Source organism: Phaethon lepturus, unplaced genomic scaffold, assembly GCF_000687285.1.
Source record: "Phaethon lepturus isolate BGI_N335 unplaced genomic scaffold, ASM68728v1 scaffold20072, whole genome shotgun sequence".
Taxonomy (NCBI): domain Eukaryota; kingdom Metazoa; phylum Chordata; class Aves; order Phaethontiformes; family Phaethontidae; genus Phaethon; species Phaethon lepturus.
The window spans coordinates 25,623-42,004 of record NW_010521477.1 but is presented as its reverse complement, the minus strand read 5'-3'; the positions used below and the strand labels follow the sequence as shown (position 1 = coordinate 42,004).

The 16,382-nt window shown below is 41.0% G+C and overlaps 1 protein-coding gene across 1 annotated transcript; it reads right to left on the bottom strand.

Moving 5' to 3' along the window:
* Window positions 1-5,903: 5,903 nt before the first annotated feature.
* Window positions 5,904-15,216, bottom strand: TRPV1 (transient receptor potential cation channel, subfamily V, member 1). Its single transcript, XM_010281545.1, has 15 exons — window positions 14,908-15,216; window positions 14,198-14,364; window positions 13,740-13,892; window positions 13,223-13,363; window positions 12,434-12,732; window positions 11,642-11,818; window positions 11,249-11,413; window positions 10,872-10,967; window positions 10,188-10,258; window positions 9,333-9,498; window positions 8,533-8,599; window positions 7,795-8,111; window positions 7,084-7,211; window positions 6,714-6,829; window positions 5,904-6,159 (listed from the first exon to the last, which is right to left on the bottom strand). Exons 1-15 carry the CDS (start codon window positions 15,207-15,209, stop codon window positions 5,993-5,995), a joined length of 2,532 nt encoding a protein of 843 aa, XP_010279847.1. The 5' UTR covers window positions 15,210-15,216; the 3' UTR covers window positions 5,904-5,992.
* Between the last annotated feature and the right edge of the window lie 1,166 nt (window positions 15,217-16,382).

The window sequence follows — 16,382 nt, the reverse complement described above, 5'->3', positions numbered from 1 at the left end:
GCTGCAGTCAGTATGGCACTGGATATATTTGCTTAGGTGGGACGAATGAATCTTCCAGTGTTTTCCAAGGCAGTTCTTTGGGAACTACATCGTATGTGCCCCACAGAAAGATGATCTTTTCAGGATACATCTTCCCTGTCTCAGTATCAACCCATTATTCTGATTAAAACCCATTTTATTATGCGAATCATCTCCTCTCTTTGTCAGTGCTTCAATTTTCTATTATTCAGTGTTTAGCTAAAATATAGCTGTTTCCATCTGTCCTTGCAAATCGTTCTGTTTAGAACCGTCTGTCTATTTCCAGCCCTAAACTACACTTTTCTTTATCTTTCTGGTAATGAGGGACATTGTCTTCCTTGTGTCTTCTACACCAATTAAACACCCTTGGCTTTCCCCCTCTGACTAACAGGAACTGAGGACACGATCCCTCTTCTCTAGGTGGTTCATTATCCGCATTCTCCTTTGGAATAAGAGGAACTCTCTGGGCTAAACTTACTATGTCAGCTTGGAAACAAATGACTTTGACTTAGTGACATGGCTTAAAACTGCTCTTACTGGCTGAGTGAGTAGGACACTGCCTTCCAGTTCCTGGAATTGGGAGTTGCTCTTGCTGGCTGTGGAGCAGCCAGCTGACATGGCCATTCCAGATGACACAAGTTTTCGTATCAACATTCGGGTGACTAAAATGTTGATTTTAAAGGCTGATTATAACAATGACTGAGAAGTACTCTTCTGGATGGTCATGAAGTCTGAAAACCTTGGTGATTCTATGGATGTTCACGTCTCCTCATGTCTACTCATCACCTGCATATTGAAACAGGAAGTGTTACTAATAATGATGTAGCTCTGCCACAGTATCACAAACACCAGAAAGAGAGAAGTCCAATGAGGTCATTTGCTTGATTTCCCCTCCTTCCCAAAGAAATAGATTAGTCTCCACCATGTATTTTTAAGTGCTTTATACAGTTTAACATCTGATGCAGGAGAAATTTGGTCCATGTTTTCTCAGTGGAAACTATTCCAGAGTCAGAAGTAGTTCCAGTCTGCATGGTGTGGGTGATGGAAAGCACTTCAGAGCCCTATAACCACATCAAGGCGGCACAGGATGTCTATGCTGCATCTGGCACCGTCAATTAAGACATCTTCCTCCCAGGCCCTAGTAAATCCATGCCTGTTGCCTCATGGAGCAAGAAAGACTTGTAAGAAGTACCCTTCCTGGCAAGAGGTTTCTAACGCATCAAAACATTCCAGCTGGTGTTAAACATCCAAGACACTGGCTGAGAGTGGGTTGCTCTGAACATCAGCTTATCTGGAATTTTTAATGTTCACGGATTTTTTTGAGTTTGGAAGATTTACCATTGCAGTTTGTTCAAAAACGTTGTACAAAATTCCTATTAATGGGGTTCTGAAAACCTCAAGCATCAGAACCTGAGTCCACTGGCTTTATCCCTTAAGGCTATGGGATTGGCAGGATCCCCTGTGTTTTGCAGCACAGCAGCACTTGCTGGGCACATACCTTGTGGATTTTTGAGTACTGAGGACTGCAGCAAAGATGCATGACTGAGTAATGTGCTAGTGTAATACAGATACCACAGAAGAGTGGCAGGATTAACTGACATGTGAAAGATAAATATGATTCTACATAATGAATTTGATCAGAAGCAGCAAAGCAAGACAGTGGTGTCAGAGGGAGAGGGGCTTTCCTGGGGCAAGTCAGTTATGGGGTACCCCAGAAGGACCAGGCAGTATCCCTACACATGGCATGGGGGCTCTCTTGTGGGCCCCAGTGTGTTCCATGGACCCCACTAAACACTACCAATGTGCTGCCTGAGAAGGGATTAACACTAATGTTTTATTAGGATAAGGGCTATTCAGGCTCCAATGCCAGCTGTTGCAGAAGGCACAATGAGCACACACAAACAACAGGCTGTGTGGCTCCAAGTTTTTCAGGTAGGATATATATTTTTGTCAACTAATTCAGAAATTACTGGAGTCTGAAAGACACAAGAGTTCAGTTTACATGGCTGACTAGACAAGTTGCATCTTGGATATGGCAATGCTGTAAAATACTGAGATCACATTTTTGCTTTTCCACATGTTCATCAGCATATTTTCAACTCCCAGTGAAGTATAGCCCAACTCACCTTCGTCCAGCTCAGTTCTTGCTATCTCCCATCCCACACACATTTGCAGTCATTGCTAATTACAGTCGTCAACCACAGACAGGAGGTGAGCACATCAACACCCTTCATTTCTTTTGCTTTTGTGCCAGTGTGGTTACTGGGAGCTGGCAGATATATACAGATGTCAAACCTGATCATCTCATATTAAGCACTTAGTGTGGACACAAATTAATGTACTAATAACTGTGAGAGGACAGATTTTTACCACGTGCAATCCTCAAGGTATAGCATGGGAACAACGTGCTGTTTCTAACAATGTTCAGTGTAAAATAATTATGCAAACTTCAAACTAAAACACTCCCCAAGTGCTCAAGATGTAGATTCTGCAAGACCATGCAAAGTATGTCTGCCAAAGTGAGCAGAACCTCCACAAAACAACCCAAGTAAAGATAATTTATTGTAAAGCCATGCTCCTCCTCAGCCAATGGTGCTGATCCTAGTAAAGCTATTCTTAAAAGCACAAATACTTCCTGACAAGCCACCTCTCTTCCCTGGGGGTTCGTCACAGCCCTCCACTGTGTGAGAGTGAGTCTTTGTGCTCTCTGTCCATTCAGAATGTCCCCTGTAGGCATCCCACCCGCTCTGCCTGAGCAGAGACACACCTTGGTTTCCAAAAGCAATTCTATGCACCTATGTGGAATGAAGATGAAGGAAGTAAACTGTGGCAAATAGAGCCCTGGCCAGCTGAGTCTGAATAAATGTGTGCGACACTGGGTTGGAGTCACTGCCATATACTTCCCCATCTGTGGGAAACAAATTTCTGCCCATTGCAGTAACTGAGTGAAGATACAGCTGGAAATTCTCAGAGGTTAATAATAACTCATTCTAGAAAAATGGGATAATTTTGTTTGCTTCCCAGAGAAGACTAAGGGATTTAAAAAATGCAACCAAAAAACCCATCGGCACCACCCTATCCCACAAATATAGGGCATTTACATTTTTAACCAGAGTATTATACTGATACATGTTTTCACTCTGAATTCTAGCATTTCAGGTTTCTTCTTAAGAAGTCCCTTGCAGGCTTTGCAATCTTGTTGGAGCAGGAAGGAACAGGAGGGCAGAGCTCTATATTCTGTTCAGGTTAGCCAGGGCAGCTGATCAATACTTTTGGATAGGCACTTGATGTAAATCAAAGTGGAGTTTAAGCAATGGATTAGGTCTCTACCAAGGCTGGTAATTATGAGAAATGGATCCCTCACAGGGAACACAGAAATTTCATTAATGCTTTCCAGCTACATCAGGATCCTGGTGTGCTTTCAAGCATAAATTTGCCCTGGCACACAAAGGCATAGAGACAATCAGCTATGTTTTTCTGGTCAGCCCCTGTCTACATTTATTCTTAATAGTTTTAATATTAAATTATTTCACTGTTTCAGTCTGTCTTGTCTACTTAGCTGTACTTCTTTTATATGTGGACTGTCTCTTGCCAATAATGTCTTGAATGGAACCTATAGAGACTGCTACCAAGTGTTTAGAGATACATCTTTGTAATGGTGTGAAATTGAACATGCCTATGTTAAACATCTTTTGTGGTTTCCCTGTCCACCAGAGACAAAGCTTGTTGGGTTTAACTTCCAATTATTTGCAAGCAATTCTTTCAAATCTTTTGGCAAGTTTCTCTGGTTATACCCTACAAACTTTATGAAAATTACTTTTGTCCCGAATGATGTTAACAAAAGAAACAAGAATTGCTAGTCCTCTAGATGGTGCTACTATGTCAAATAAAGCAGATGGATGCTTGAAGATTTTGTTGAAATATATTGCTGTACTACCTTATGAGAAAGAAACACCATGAGAAATCCTGACCCAAGTAAAAGAACTGATGTCAAACAACCCAAAACTTCATCTAACAGTGTTAGCAGTGAAGGGCAGTATGTATGTAAATATACTAATTGTTTCTCTTTCAGAATAGCGAATGTTTCCATACTTTACTAAATACAGAAGAATTATAGGTATTGATGAAAATTATCTTTCACAGGCTCACTTCAATTTTCTATGTCTTTGACTTCCAATTTTCCTAATAATTTGCAGCTGACCCCTCCAGCTTACCACTTTTCAACTTCAATGACTCCTATGAATGTTCTCTGACCGCAGCCTTTGGATGCGTCACAGGCCAAGTATGACGGGCTTTCCCTGGCAAAGGCTGTGCACTCTGGCCCAATTTCACAGAAGCACTTTAGCACAACTGTATTTCAAATGCAACCGCAGAAACAGCGCACATGCTCAAACTGAAACCCATGGTTAAAAACCTTGTTGGCTTAAGGACACTTGTGTATGCACGCCGTACTTGTGCGTTAAAGTCTAAGTGCTTCAGTGATACATAACAAGGAAAGAAGGTAAAACAGTTTACCTTTTCTTGTCCAACAGAGCTGCACAGGTCCAGCACTTGAAATATTGGGCCAGCTGTCTATAACACCAATTTTCTTATCCTTAGTTCCTTTCTGTCCAGACACTTTTCAAGAGAATGCCAAAGTTCCTTCTATTCTTTCCTCTTTCCAGGATTCCTATCTGTAGTTTAGGAACATCTGCCTATTTTCTTTCTCAGATATTTTTCCTGATGCTCTTTGTAAATCCAGCCAGATGGATTTGCAGCACCCCATTTCTTTCCTCCTGTTGCTGCTGTCAAAGTCAAGAACAAAAACTTTCTGATTTCAAGATTATTAGTTACACATTATTATACATCTGACCTTTGAAACATATATTCTCTATAACCACTATCTCTTCCTTTGTGCAAAGTTCATCTGTTATCTAAATGCATGTGAAATTTGGGATCTTGTTAAGCATTTAGCCTCAGTAACAATAACTGAATTCTGGAGGTTACTCAGACAGTATAAAAGAAACATTTATTTCATTGATTTTGACTACTCAACCTTTAAAATCTCAAAGCATATTTGTTCTTCTGAGAAAAGAATAACAACATCTCTAGGTCATTCATTATTTTGTATTCTTTCACCATGTCCCCATTTATTTATCTCCTTTGCAAGAAAATTCCCTCACAGGAAAAAGTATCTCTGGGCTCTGGGTGATTTTTACTGCTCTTTTATGAATCATTCTCCAGTTTCGTAACAGTTTGGTTAGTTTTTGACGCTGCAAAGACACAAAATCAGGGCCTGTAGCTGCTCACAAAAATGCTTCTTAAAGAAAAGAGAATCTAAAAGCAGACAGAAGGTATGAAATCACTATGTTTAGGATGTCAAGCGACAACAATTTTTCTATAGGTGCTTTTGTTATTTTCCTATTATCTACAGAATATCCACCATCACCGGCCACTTGCACCAGCCTGCAAAACTTAGTGAAGCTCCTGTTAGCTAGCAATGCAAGTTCATCATGCTCAATCAATGCTCAGATCTCAGACATGCATAAGAGCACTTTGAAACAGTAAAAGAAACGGTTGAAGACTGGCAAAAAATCTGCACTAAAAAGGGCTCGCTACCTTTACAGACAGCTCTGAAGTGTGTGAAATTCTCAGTGTATTTATTTATAAAATAAAACAAACAGAAAAAGAATTACGGGAATTGTTTCTAACACTACATAAGACAGCCTTGATGCAAATATCTATCCAAGTAAATACAAACCAAAATAGTAAATAGGTAGTTTTTTGCAGATTTATATTAAAAATAACCATGAAGACATAAGTTTAAACAACAAGTAGTTTATTTAGCATACTTAATGAATCCTTGCACAGAGTAATTTCTTAAGTCTTTTGACCTTTTTCCATAAATCCCTGTTCTTGTGAAGTGCTCTAATCGCCCTGCTTGTGAGGATCAACATAGGCAACTAGAATTAACCTTCTTCTTAAAAATAAAATATTAGACTGACTTTGGAAGTGACTCCTTCAACATCTCAGAATCTTCTGGCTCATAATAAGGTTCCAAAATAGGTTTTAATTTGACTTCTTCTGGTAGTTTTTGAGTCTCTTCTCTCCTGCTTCCATCTCTTAAAAGTGGAACCAATGTTTTCCAGTTTTTCCCTGAAACTAAAAAGGAAAGGAATGGTTAATTTTTTCCTCTCCACAGAACAGAAGAAAATATACAAGTGCTTTAAATAGGAAGCTGATGAGAGACGAAAGAAGCAGGAAGAAAGGGTTTTGTGGTTTTCTTCCCCATATTGTTCCATGAGTTTTCCATATTTCAGCTGGCAAGTAGAACAGAGACTGACTGTACAGTTAAATACTTCTGTGACAGATGCTAAGCTCCCAAACTGTAGGGTTTGAGGCCTCCAGAGTAGCTTCTTGGCTATCTGGCTGCCATCATACACTGTCCCATCTCCTCAGGATTTACATATATTACCTGCCTTGTAAAATCTATAATCAGAATGATGAATCTATGGGGCTTCTATTTCAGAGAGCAAAACTGCTCTATGAATAATGAGCCCACTTAATCCTTTACATTTCGTGCAACTGGGAATGCCATTAACTTAGCTGCTGCCATCATCATTAAGTTCATAAAACTGACTGCCCTCTAACCATCGATGCTATTTCTATCACCAGTGTGTAGCCCATACTAGGATTTAGGTCCCTGAAACCCTCACCTCTGCCAGGCTTAATAGAGTAACTGGGATTTCGCTTGAGGTCCCCAGAGTACCCAGGGTCTTCGTTGATTATGCCCAGATTAGTATTCCATGTGGACCAGTTCACTTCATCAACCCTGGGGAGAGAACAACAAAACCAATATCTAATCTAAGGATCACCAGACAACTCCAGGATGAGTTTATATCACATACTGCCACCTCTCAAGCCTCAGATCTGACCCAAAACCAGATTAAACTGACTACTGTAGACAATGTTAGTGCACTACTTTTCAGAGGAGTACTCTTGGGGGAAAGTTCTGCTTCCCATTACCAGATACCTTAATGTTGTTTGTCTGTAAAAGATTGTTCATTTGACATACAAACAGGTTACCTAAAGCACCATCTGTAATCATCTTGGCCATCAGGCGTGACCCCCACCAAGACTTGCTTCCCAGACCGGAACGAGCGCCTTACACAGTTCAGGTAGCTGTTTTCAATATCCAAGATTGTGATGGCTCTCTACCAGGTAAAAGAAAACAGACCACTGAAAGACTGCTGTTTCAGTCATACAAATCCTGAATTCTGCCTTTACTTTAAAAACCTTGAGCTTTTATCATTGTCACCATCTTAGAGCCGGCATCATACCCATCTCTGAAACATCACCTCAGTTAATATGTTATTTAAAATGCTAAATTACTGCCCTGTGATTAGAATGATGTAGTTCCCTTTCTTACCTCAAACAAAAGCTGATATGCCTTTGAGATTCTGGTAAAGATTGTTTTTCCCCTTGCATAATCCCTGTCTTCATACTCTGATCAGGATTTTCCATCATCAAAGGCCAAAATAATTCTAATTACAAAAGTACTTCTTTTCTTAAATTCTGAACATGTGTGGAACACTGGGAACATCTGCTCAGGCAAAACATCAAATATGCATGGAAAAGAAACTAACAGACTTTTTTTTTTTTGAACTGTTCAAGGGAATCAGAAAGAAGCAGTGACTTATTATTCAGAATCATGTCAGTTCCTAAAGATTCTCTCTGAAATTTCTTATGATTCCCACACTTTCTTTTTTGGATAGCAGCCTCACAGAACCAATGTACCTGGAGTTTCCAGATGCTCTTGCTCTCCTGTGCAATTTTGCTCACAGTTTCCCCCATCAGTGCAATAAGCATGTTGAGCAGGAGGATGTATGTAAGGATGACATAGAGAACCAAAAGGATGACAAACACAGACTTGAACCTGTAGTTCTCTGTGAACTCCAGATCCCCCATCCCAATAGTGAACTTGAAAAGCTCCAAACAGGTATAATACAGACTATTGTAGGATGTGCAGCCTCGTTTCATATGGCAGCATCGGGCATATTCAGAGCTATTTGTGTCTTTTCCCTCATTGTCATCTTCAATTAAAGTCACCACAGCTGTTGCAAAAGAGGAATCACATATACAAGATAAAAATACAATTTGAGATCATAATTCTATTGCAAGCATTGAAAATGAACATACAGGTAAGACACGTTATCTTCGTGGTGCATTGTCCCCAGTGAAACTGCTCTACAAAATATTCCTCATAACTGACACCCTCTCAAAAGGTGTTGTCTCAATTTTATCTATATAGAACAGGATGACTGTTTTTCCATTCAGCTTTGCAAAGTAGTTTGAGACCCAGGGATGAAAAGCTGTATGAAATTACTATACATAATTTTTATTCTGAAGAGATTTTTTTTTAATTGGGCTAATTTGTTAGTTTCTAGTTGGAAACAAAAAGTCTAAGCCATTTGAAAAATAAAATTTCCTGAGATTCTTTAAGATAACAAAAAGTAACTCTAAGTATGATATTACCTGTAGAAAATCCCAAGAGGAATACTAGATAGACAAACATGAAGCGACATAAATCTCTAAGGATCATCTGTAACATGGAAACAGAACATTTTTATACTGCTAAAACTTGAATATAAACTGCAACAAAAACTGGTAGAAAATACCGCTTCAGCTCAAGAAGGCATTTGCTGTGAACTGTCTGTTCATGCATTAAACTGATGTTTATCCTGCTAAGATAATAAACTTTAGTACAGAAAACATTTTTCTCTGTTACTCATGCAACAGTTGACACATATGCCAGACATATGCATGCCAAATACTTCAATCTTTGTGAGTATAAACCACATTAAGACAGTCGTATCTTTCTTCCCCTCTTGGGCTAGCTGGCTACATCATATGTAGAGATTTATTAGCCAGCTCCTACCTCTTAGCTAATTGCTCCGCTTGCTTACATTCCTAAAGAAACTTCCGGCTGGTAGAAAGCTGTGCCATTTCACGTCAGACCAGTCTGCACTGTTCTCAGTCTACTTTCATCCATGCCTATCCAACTGTAGTTATTTTGAAGCCTGGTAGGTAGTATCAAGACCGCTATAAAATGCATGGATGAAAAGCTAGTGGTTTTTCTACATAATTTAAATTCTATCACTTCACTCAGAAAACAATGGCAAGTGTAGTAGACCGATACGAGACTTCCCAATGGCATCATGGAGGTAACTGGGATCATGGCATCATGGCAGCTTCTCTCCTGGAAATGGGACCGTTGGTGGCAGTTTCCTTATCTAAGCATTCTGCTGGCTTCATCAACTGCTCACTGGACTGACCTTTGCAATCATGACAGAGTAAATGCCCATCTGCTGGAAGCCACGGGTGTAGTACAGCATGTTAGCCCAGCCCAGCGCCAAGGAGAAAACCATGGAGGCCACATACAGTTCCTGGCCACAGAAGTACAGCACCACAGAGCTCAGGAGGAGCAAGGAGTGAACAAAGCTGAAAGACAAGCATGGTCTGAATGCAGAATGTGCAGTTGGCCACAGGTGGTGGGAACAGGAGCCCCATGAGCCCTCATACAACAGAATGAGAGATACTCCAAAACACAAAGGAGCCCTGGCAGACACTTCTCTTCCCTTCCTTCTTTCCTTTCTCAAATCCTACAATTCCTCTTGCAAACTCCTCAGTTCCCCCCTATACAAGCTTCTGTAGTCTCATCCCTGCTCTTCCTTGTGAGTGGAGGGAAGAAAAGTCCCTGAAGACACTCATTTCTTCAGCACGCCCTCTCTTTTCACAGACCCATGAAACTGCCCCGTTTAGCTGCACTCCAGCTGGAAAGAGAAAGGGCCCAAATTATGGAGAGGCAAAGCTCCCTTTAGGAACGGGAGGATTTCTGTGCATTCAGTGCATACCCTCAATTGCAAGTCCAACTTGGAGATCTATTCCTATCTCTGCTGCATGACACAGTCACTGAACTTCTAGACACTTCATTTGCTTTACCTCCAAAGGAGGTTACTGATCCAGACACGCTTGTTCAAGTGCTATGATATCCACCGGCAAGTATTTTGTAAGGATCTGGGAAATTACAGAAAAGCATCTACCTATTACAAGTGCATTAAGCCAAAGCTAAGGATCTCACACACTCATCTGCTTCATACTGAAATGTAATCAAAGATGTTGGAGCTTACAAAAGAACCTCGCTGTAGCTGTCAACTATCAGTGTCTTGAATGACGGGCGCCTCTGCACGAAATACTGTATCTGGGAAAAAAAAGGGAATGAAGACCAAGTTTGCATCCAAGGACAGATTAAGTATCCCGTGTGAATGCACCAACTAAGCACCAATACCTATACCAGAGGCTATTACCTATAAAGCATCTCACAAGAACAGCTCAAAAACACCACTGGCAAGATCTAGGGAGGACTCTTCCAGTAACACTAGATTTCTCTTACATCTGGTGTCTCTTTTGAAGACAACAACCTACTCAGTCACTGGTTTGAGGACCTGTGATTCACTGTACACTCTCCATCGACTGCCAAGAGGAAGCAGGGGGACTTTAAGCTAAGACAGGTAATCCTTAATGGAGGCTTGGCTATTTGCAATAACCCATTCTTACGCTTTGGCCAGGCTAATTGCCAAGATGCTCATTGACTTCTAAGGATCATCTTTTTTATACAATAGATAAAACTGTACCTTAGCCTGTGGCCTTGTTAGTAACCTGAAAACTCCTAATCAGGACAAGGACAAAGATTTGTAGCTCTTGACTAAAACGTGGATTATCTTAGCAGCCAATTCTAATGAATAGGAAAGGCATATTTGATTCTCTCCTACACCTACCCAAAGAGCAAAGAGAAAAAGTTTCAAGTATCTTACCCCTCTGAAAAAAAAATAGAGGCCTCCCAGTACACTCAGGATCTCTCCAGTAACTCGAAAATATTCCCCAGTGCTGTGACTAAACGTGAAGGGAGGCTGTATAAGACAGGAACATAAATATGTTCAGCAGAACTGGGGATAGGAAAGACCTGTCCTTCCCAGCAGTTGAAAGCATCAACATTTATGGGGGAACAGGTTAAGTTTCTGAATGTCTTGCAGCAAGAGGGCAAGACTGGGAAGCAAGCAGAGTCAAAATCTCCCTCCCACCTTCAGGAAAGAGGAAAATTCTGATGTTAGGAGCACACATTCAAAAAGGAGGCAGATCTGGGATATCATGCAGTGGGTGGTTCCCCTGATATATCTTGGGAGTAATATACCTTTTCGTTCTTCTCCACAGGCCTGTAGTAAGCAGCTGCAGTGAGGATGATGATATGCATGGTATAAACAAAGAAGTTGAAGTAAAATAAGTGTTTGACAAACCGGTCCCACTTGTCTTGCAGCAGCCTGTTGAGGGGTTCCACCAGCAGCATCTCATGACGGTTCTGAGCGGAAGGAGAAAGAGGAAAGTCTTGAAGGAACCAGTATGTACTGGGCTTTGAAAACAGCGAATGATACTCATCTTCAGCAAATGTTCCCCTCCAGTACCCTTAAACTCGGGAAGGGAGATTGTTTTATAGAAATGGGGCAAAAAATGCACTGTGTGGAACATGGAGGTCTTCCCCAACAGTGCCCCAGCCTGTGAATAAAATGCCAAGGAGGTGCATACTCACTGGCGTTTCACTGCTGTAAGCAATAATCTCAAGCACTGAATTTTTCTCACATGTGTCTATACAGGACAGGTCATAAAGAGATGAGTGGACAGGTCCATAAGCCCATTCAGTGAACTTCCTAGACAAGTGTCTGCACTCGGGATCTTTGATCTCTCGTCTGAGGATGTAAGCGAAAATCTAATTGCAAAAGAACAATACAACCAACATTTCAGTGCTAATGGACTTCTAGTTCCTCAGTATCTCCACAAGACAGGATGGCTAATTTCTCCCTAGTTTAACTGTGCTGAAGTCAAACCACTGGAGCACTGCAAAAATCAAAGCCTGAAGTAAACACAATTAATTTTCTCACTGGGTGCTGGGAGATGAGAAATACAAATACTGCTTACAACTTACTATTATCTGTTTCAAAACTGCAAAAGAAAAGCAGAGATGTGTGTTACATATCTCTGAGCATACAGCCATTTTGAATGGGGACTACCAGAAGATGAGTTATGTCAGCTAGTCAAAAGTACAAGGGCTCTAGTGGTTCAGATGATAGCAGAGACACACTTTCTGTTTCCACCTGGGCTGCCTTGCATACCAGTGGTATATGAATAATGCCAGCTGGGCACACATACACTTCATAGCCTTTAAGGACTATGCAGTTTTGCATGTTAAGCTGCAGCACAGTTCCTCTTAACTAAAAGGTCCCAACAATAAGCAGTCATCAAATCTGTCCTGCATAAATATTTTGCATGTACCCTGTATAGCTTGATACAGTAATGGGACAGTTAAACACATTTGCCCACCTACCCCTATCTTCCCTGTTTTGGCTGCCAGAGTTAATGGAGTCAGCCCTTTCTTGTTGGTGAGTTCTTCTAGCTTCAGGATTGGGTTAATTTTGGCACCAAGGATCAATATGTTATTGTACATCTTGGTAACAAACTTGGTATTATCCTTAGTATTATCTGCAATCTCCACCAGTGTATGCAGGACCATATTGCCCATGGAGTCCTCAGCGGCGATGTTGGCTGCCTGGTAGGGGTTCTCAAGAAGGAATTTCACAATGCAGAGCTGGTTGGTGCAGGCAGCCAGGGACAAAGGCAGCTCCCCTACAGGCAAGCAATGGGAATGAGTGGTCAGAGAGCCCATTACTACATGTGCATAAATAGAAAGAAGATCATATTGTTTTCATCTTTCATCATGAGGAGAAGAGGTGAATTTCTCTGTCTGACGTAGCACCAATTCTTGTGATAGCTGTTAGAATCACATTTTCTTTGGTTTAACTGCATCACGGAAACATGGCTGCTTAAAAAAAAGCACTGAAAGGAGAGCTAGCAGAAGGTTGCAACCTTTCAAAGGATACAGTGCCCAGAAAACAAAAGGGATGCAGACATCAAGCTCACACTGATCATCAACTACCAACTGTGTTTCTTTATAGTCTCAGCCTTTGGGAGTAAATATTTGGACTAAGTGGTGGAACAGCCCATCTGGTACTTCTGAGCCTCCAGTCCCACATAAATAGGATTATTTAACAGCTTGCACTTGGGATGATACTAGGGTAACATCAAGCAATAAAGCTCATACTGTGCTCAGTCCTACCAAAATAAAAGCCAGGCTTCCCATTGATTTTCCTGAAGAACTCCCCACAGGCTCTTGCATGAACATCTGCTCCGTTCTGGACCAAGAGTTTCACCAGGTACATGTTCCTTCTCTCAATAGCGATGTGAAGCGCAGTCTGGCCTACGGAGACACTCATCAGACAGAAATTTCAACATTTAATACAGACTGAGAGCTTTCAGGCACCGCAGTTCATTCAGCTCCACATAAGATGGTGGAACTGAGAGCTCTGCAGACTAAACAGATCTAGAATTGAACAGAAAAAGGTGGCACAGACAGCAAATGCAAGTGCCCTGAACTTGCTATTAAATCACTGTATATCAAAAATGGCAAATATTGCATCTAACAAAACACTGCCCTAGCACAAATGCACTGATTGTTAATCACACACTGGAACTTCAGGGTGCTGCATCCTCAGGCATTAAGGCCTCATGCAGAAGACTGAGAGCCCCCCTAACCCTATCTTCAGTCTATTCACTGTATCAGTTGTTTCTCTTACCCTTGTAGTAGTTGTCAGTATACTCTGCATTAACAAACTCTTTCAGAGTTCCAGTTTTCCTTGCAATATCCAGCAGCAAGGGAATGGTGTCATTTTTCCCATCATGTAGATTCAGCATGGCTTTCAGTAAGCAGGTTTTCCCAGTTTCTGGCTCTATAACACAAAAAATTGCAGCTACATAAAAGTGACTACAAAGCTACCATCTACTCCCAGGCATGCAGGAATTAATGAGGTTCTTTTGAAAACACAAAAACGCATTCAGGGTTTCACAGAAAATTTCAACTTTCCTGAATTCTCCTGTAACCTTACAATCAATGGGTTACTCAATCAGTAGGGAAGTACCGGCTATTAAAGGACCTCCTGCAGATACTTAACATAATTATGTTTTTTGTTTTCATCTCAGGAGCACTACTAGAAGAAGAAGAGGGCAACTTAAGATATGTGACACTAAATGGTACCTTTGAACTCATCATCTGTGAGATGCTTCAAAGTTCTATTAAGGTAGAGTAGCAGATCATCCAGGTCCCTTGTGTTGCCTTGGGCTACAGCATCGAAGATCCTTCTGCGGTCATAAAATTTGAAAGCTTTTTCTGAGCAGCCTGTGATAGAATCTGTAGATAGTAGCCTAACAAGGGTAAATTTCAGTTACTTAAAGTCAGATATTTAGCAGACTTTTTATAAACTACCAGAATACTATTTTCCATTTGCTTGTGTGAAGTAGTAAGCACTACAGACTAGTACAGGTGGACCTGTAAAGTTTACAAGATCGAAGTCTGCAAGCAACTGTCCTGATAAAATTATGTATGTGTTGCTGAAAAGTTGAGAACAATTCTTAAAAGAGGCATTGAAATATAGCAGCCTAACTGTAGGCCTGGGACCAAGGCAATCCCAGGTTCTCAGTTTGAGTGATGTCCCTTCAATGAACAAACTCAAGCAAGTGAATTAAGGCCTACCGCTAATTTGGGGAAAAATATCCATGGATTGAATTTTCAGAGATGCCAAGACAACAGCTATTGTCACCTTCAGATGCAACACTCTTTATTTTGCCACAGAAAACAGTGAAACTGAAAAAATGGGCACACTTAGGTGGAGAGAATAAATGCTGCTCTAAGTAACAGCCTGCAGCTGTCAAACTTCATTACAACCAAATCTTGCAAGGCAAACTTACTTGTGAAGTTTCCCCCTCTCCAAATTGGCATGAAATTTGATGACAGAAGGTGCCATCAGGTGATCCATCTGGTAAAAGGAGTCCATGGGAGCCATGTCCTTGTCACTGTCTCCCATCACAAACCGCCCACGTCTTGCAAAGATGTTGCTTTTGGGTGGCTGCGCCTTGGTGCTGAGTGCACCCTGGAGGCTGTCAGGAGTGTCCAGCATGGAGTCCTCCCCATCCGTGTGTTCATCTGTCGCTTCAGATTCCTCAATGTCAGAACTGCCAAATTTCTTCATCTTCCCAAGAATGGAAGACATGATGAACAGGCAGTCTGTGAGGAATGACACAAGCACCTCAAGTCAGCACTTTATGGGGCCATGAGTCCCCTTTTGCCTAGGACTACTCTCCAGAAACAGCAGGAAATGGATTGGCTGCATTCATCCCAGAGGTGAGACAGATGGACATATATTCACCATGCCCAGAGTTGGAACAGTTTAGTAGGTCATTGCCTCCAATGCTGTTCATTACTCTCCCCACTACCCTTACCCATTTCAGAATCAAGAAAGCAAGCCAGAGTATCCCGGAACTTGCCAGCCACCTCACTGCAGAGGTGACTATTTCTGCTTAAAACTAGTGCCTTATCCTCCTCCAATTGTTGTTAAAGCCTAAACAATCTCAAACTCTGAACAATCTCTGGTTTTCTTCACTACTTTCTAACTGTTTTGTGCCATAATATATTCTCAGGATTATATCAGGTCTGTGAAAAAAGCCTGTCTGTGCCATAACTGTATCTCAGTGATGCTGAGCACAGAGGGTTTTCTGCATATAGGAAAATTATCATTCAATAGCTTTACCAGAGTTATGGCAGTGCTAGATAAAAATTGGGGCGTGTGATTCTTGGGAGATTAGTGTCACCTCAAACATGAGACACAGAAACAGAAAGGAAAGGTTACCACAGATAAGAGATGACTGTAAGACCACAAGTCTGATCTTGTCTGATTTACAATCACAAAGCATTTGACACAAGTTAACAAACAGACTATACTGAAAGTAGAGCAGGCTTTTTTTTTTTTTTGCTTTCTTATCAAACTTTGAATCAGAGAAATGTTGGTATGTTGTTCAGTCATGCCACTGAATGCAAAATATTGTGAAACTCTAGCAGTGGAGACAGGAACGCATTATATTTGAACTGTTTCACAGCTGGCTTTTAGAGGTGAACAGCCTTAGAAACATACTCTGAAATCCTAGATTGCTTCGAAATCTTACAGCTTCGAGCACAGGAATGTTATAAAAATCTTTAAAAAGCCTTCAACTATAAACCAAATTACAGTGGTCAGTAATCTTCTCTGTACATTCGGTGTGAAAACATCATAAACACACTTCAAGGTTGTTTCTCTTCACAAACATACTCTGAGGGGTTGTCCGCAATCCTACGTTGTACATTAAAGCTAGATTTTCAGTTCTATGGATCTAGTTAATATTTACATTAA

Excerpts from the sequence above, each read along its gene's own strand:
- TRPV1 (XM_010281545.1), bottom strand. The coding sequence starts at position 15,209 with ATGTCTTCCATTCTTGGGAAGATGAAGAAATTTGGCAGTTCTGACATT. Across the intron at positions 12,733-13,222 it reads GAAGCCTGGCTTTTATTTTG|GGGAGCTGCCTTTGTCCCTG; the intron begins GTAGGACTGAGC and ends GCTTGCCTGTAG. Across the intron at positions 6,830-7,083 it reads GATTACAGATGGTGCTTTAG|GGTTGATGAAGTGAACTGGT; the intron begins GTAACCTGTTTG and ends TTCTCTCCCCAG.